At 44.8% G+C, this 1,603-nt stretch overlaps 1 protein-coding gene across 1 annotated transcript in view; it reads right to left on the bottom strand.

The window, feature by feature from the left end:
- The window catches only part of LOC119585276 (cadherin-87A-like), a 49,841-nt gene that overhangs the window by 10,533 nt on the left and 37,705 nt on the right, over positions 1 to 1,603 (bottom strand). Inside the window, exons 12-14 of the mRNA XM_037933950.1 lie at positions 1,015 to 1,253; positions 717 to 828; positions 331 to 486 (exon numbers count right to left, since the gene is read on the bottom strand). Of these exons, the coding sequence (XP_037789878.1) occupies positions 331 to 486; positions 717 to 828; positions 1,015 to 1,253 (507 nt within the window). The remainder of the gene's footprint in view (positions 1 to 330; positions 487 to 716; positions 829 to 1,014; positions 1,254 to 1,603) is intronic.

The following is a 1,603-nucleotide window of genomic DNA, read 5'->3' as shown; positions in this document are numbered from 1 at the left end:
AATCCAGACTGTGAATAAAGCAAGTTAATTATAGAACTCACAGAACAGACAAAGTATCTGTTGCATCCTTATCAAAACCACGTAGTATTAAGAATACATTTTATGGCATCATACATTAAAAGTATATTAGTATTAGTAGCAAGACATAGTAACAACGGAAGTATCTTTTTAATCCTAATCAGAACCACGTAGAATACAACCGAAATATCTATCTAATACTCACCAAATCCACGCAGAATACAACCGAAGTACCTATCTAATTCTCATCGAATTCACGCAGAATGCAACCGAAATATCTATCTAATCCTCATCGAATTCACGTAGAATCACCTGCACGAAAAGGGGCGGGTCGAAATCCGGAGCGCCCTCGTCAATGACAGCACGGTACTGCTGGCGAGTGAACTTGGGCGGGCTGTCGTTGCTGTCGGCCAGAGAGACTCGCACGGGAACCACTGTTGTGTGTCCTGATCCTCCGGCATCGGTGGCCTGGTCGAAAAAACACATTAATGAGTGGAGATGATCATGATTATGGAATGTCCGAGTCCGTGTGTCCTGATCCTCCCATGTCGGTGGCCTGGTCGAAAACACACAATAAGGGCTTGGGATGTTGGAATGTATGAGATCTAATATTCTGCTGGACTCGAAGGTTAATCAGCGATTTAGTTTTAATGATAGAAGGTGTGTTGGGTTATTGGTAAGATGCAATGACACTTTACCTGGAATGACAGAAAGTAGGTGGGTCGCTCTTCGAAGTCCAGGCAGTTCCCGTGGCCTGGGGTGTCGCAGAATGCCACTGTGATCACTCCTGAAGTAGCATCTACCTCAAATCTGACGAGAAAAGACAATTTCTGGTGAATAAGAGACAACAGATCCAGAAAAGAGGAAGAAATCGACTATTTTCCTAACATCCTACTGTCTTAATAAACTGAAAAAGTTACCCTAATAAGGAAAATACGACTCAGTACCACCCATTACCTTCGTACACACGTATCTCGCCCCTCCCCCCCTACTTACTTCTCAGCACCGTTTCCGAAGAGCGAATACTTGATCCCATCCGCGCCGAACTGGCCCGTGTCTCTGTCCGAAGCGACGATGGTTGTCACGACGGTGCCCGGAGAGGCTGTCTCGGAGACGACCGCCGTGTAGGCCTCCTGGTCGAACTTGGGGGGGTTGTCGTTCGTGTCTGAGACGGAGACGACCACGGTTGCGGTGGACGACAGGCGCGGGTTCGTCAGCGTTTCCTCGGCGACAATCTGGGAGTGAATTAGAGATTTGTGTAAATTCCTAGGCAACGATCTGCGAATAAATCTAATTTTGTAATGCAAATTCCTCGATAACAAAATGGAGTGAATTAGAGATTTCTCGTGTAAATTCATAGTCTACAATCTGTGAGTGGATCTCTTTTCATGTAAATTCCTCAGTGGCATTTCTCGTGCAAAAACCTCGGCAGTAATCTGTAAGTGAACTAAATATTCATTATATGACAGCATCTCCCCGCAAAAAACAAGCGAATTAAAAATCTCTCGTATGAAATCCCCACAAAGAAACTGTATTCCTACTCGACTTATGCTAATTCTGAGTAGCAAGAGAAAATGAACTGGGT

This window comes from Penaeus monodon, chromosome 19, assembly GCF_015228065.2.
Source record: "Penaeus monodon isolate SGIC_2016 chromosome 19, NSTDA_Pmon_1, whole genome shotgun sequence".
NCBI classification, from domain to species: Eukaryota; Metazoa; Arthropoda; class Malacostraca; order Decapoda; family Penaeidae; genus Penaeus; species Penaeus monodon.
Note: the sequence above shows the minus strand (reverse complement) of the source record. Positions and strands in the feature narration are given on the sequence as shown.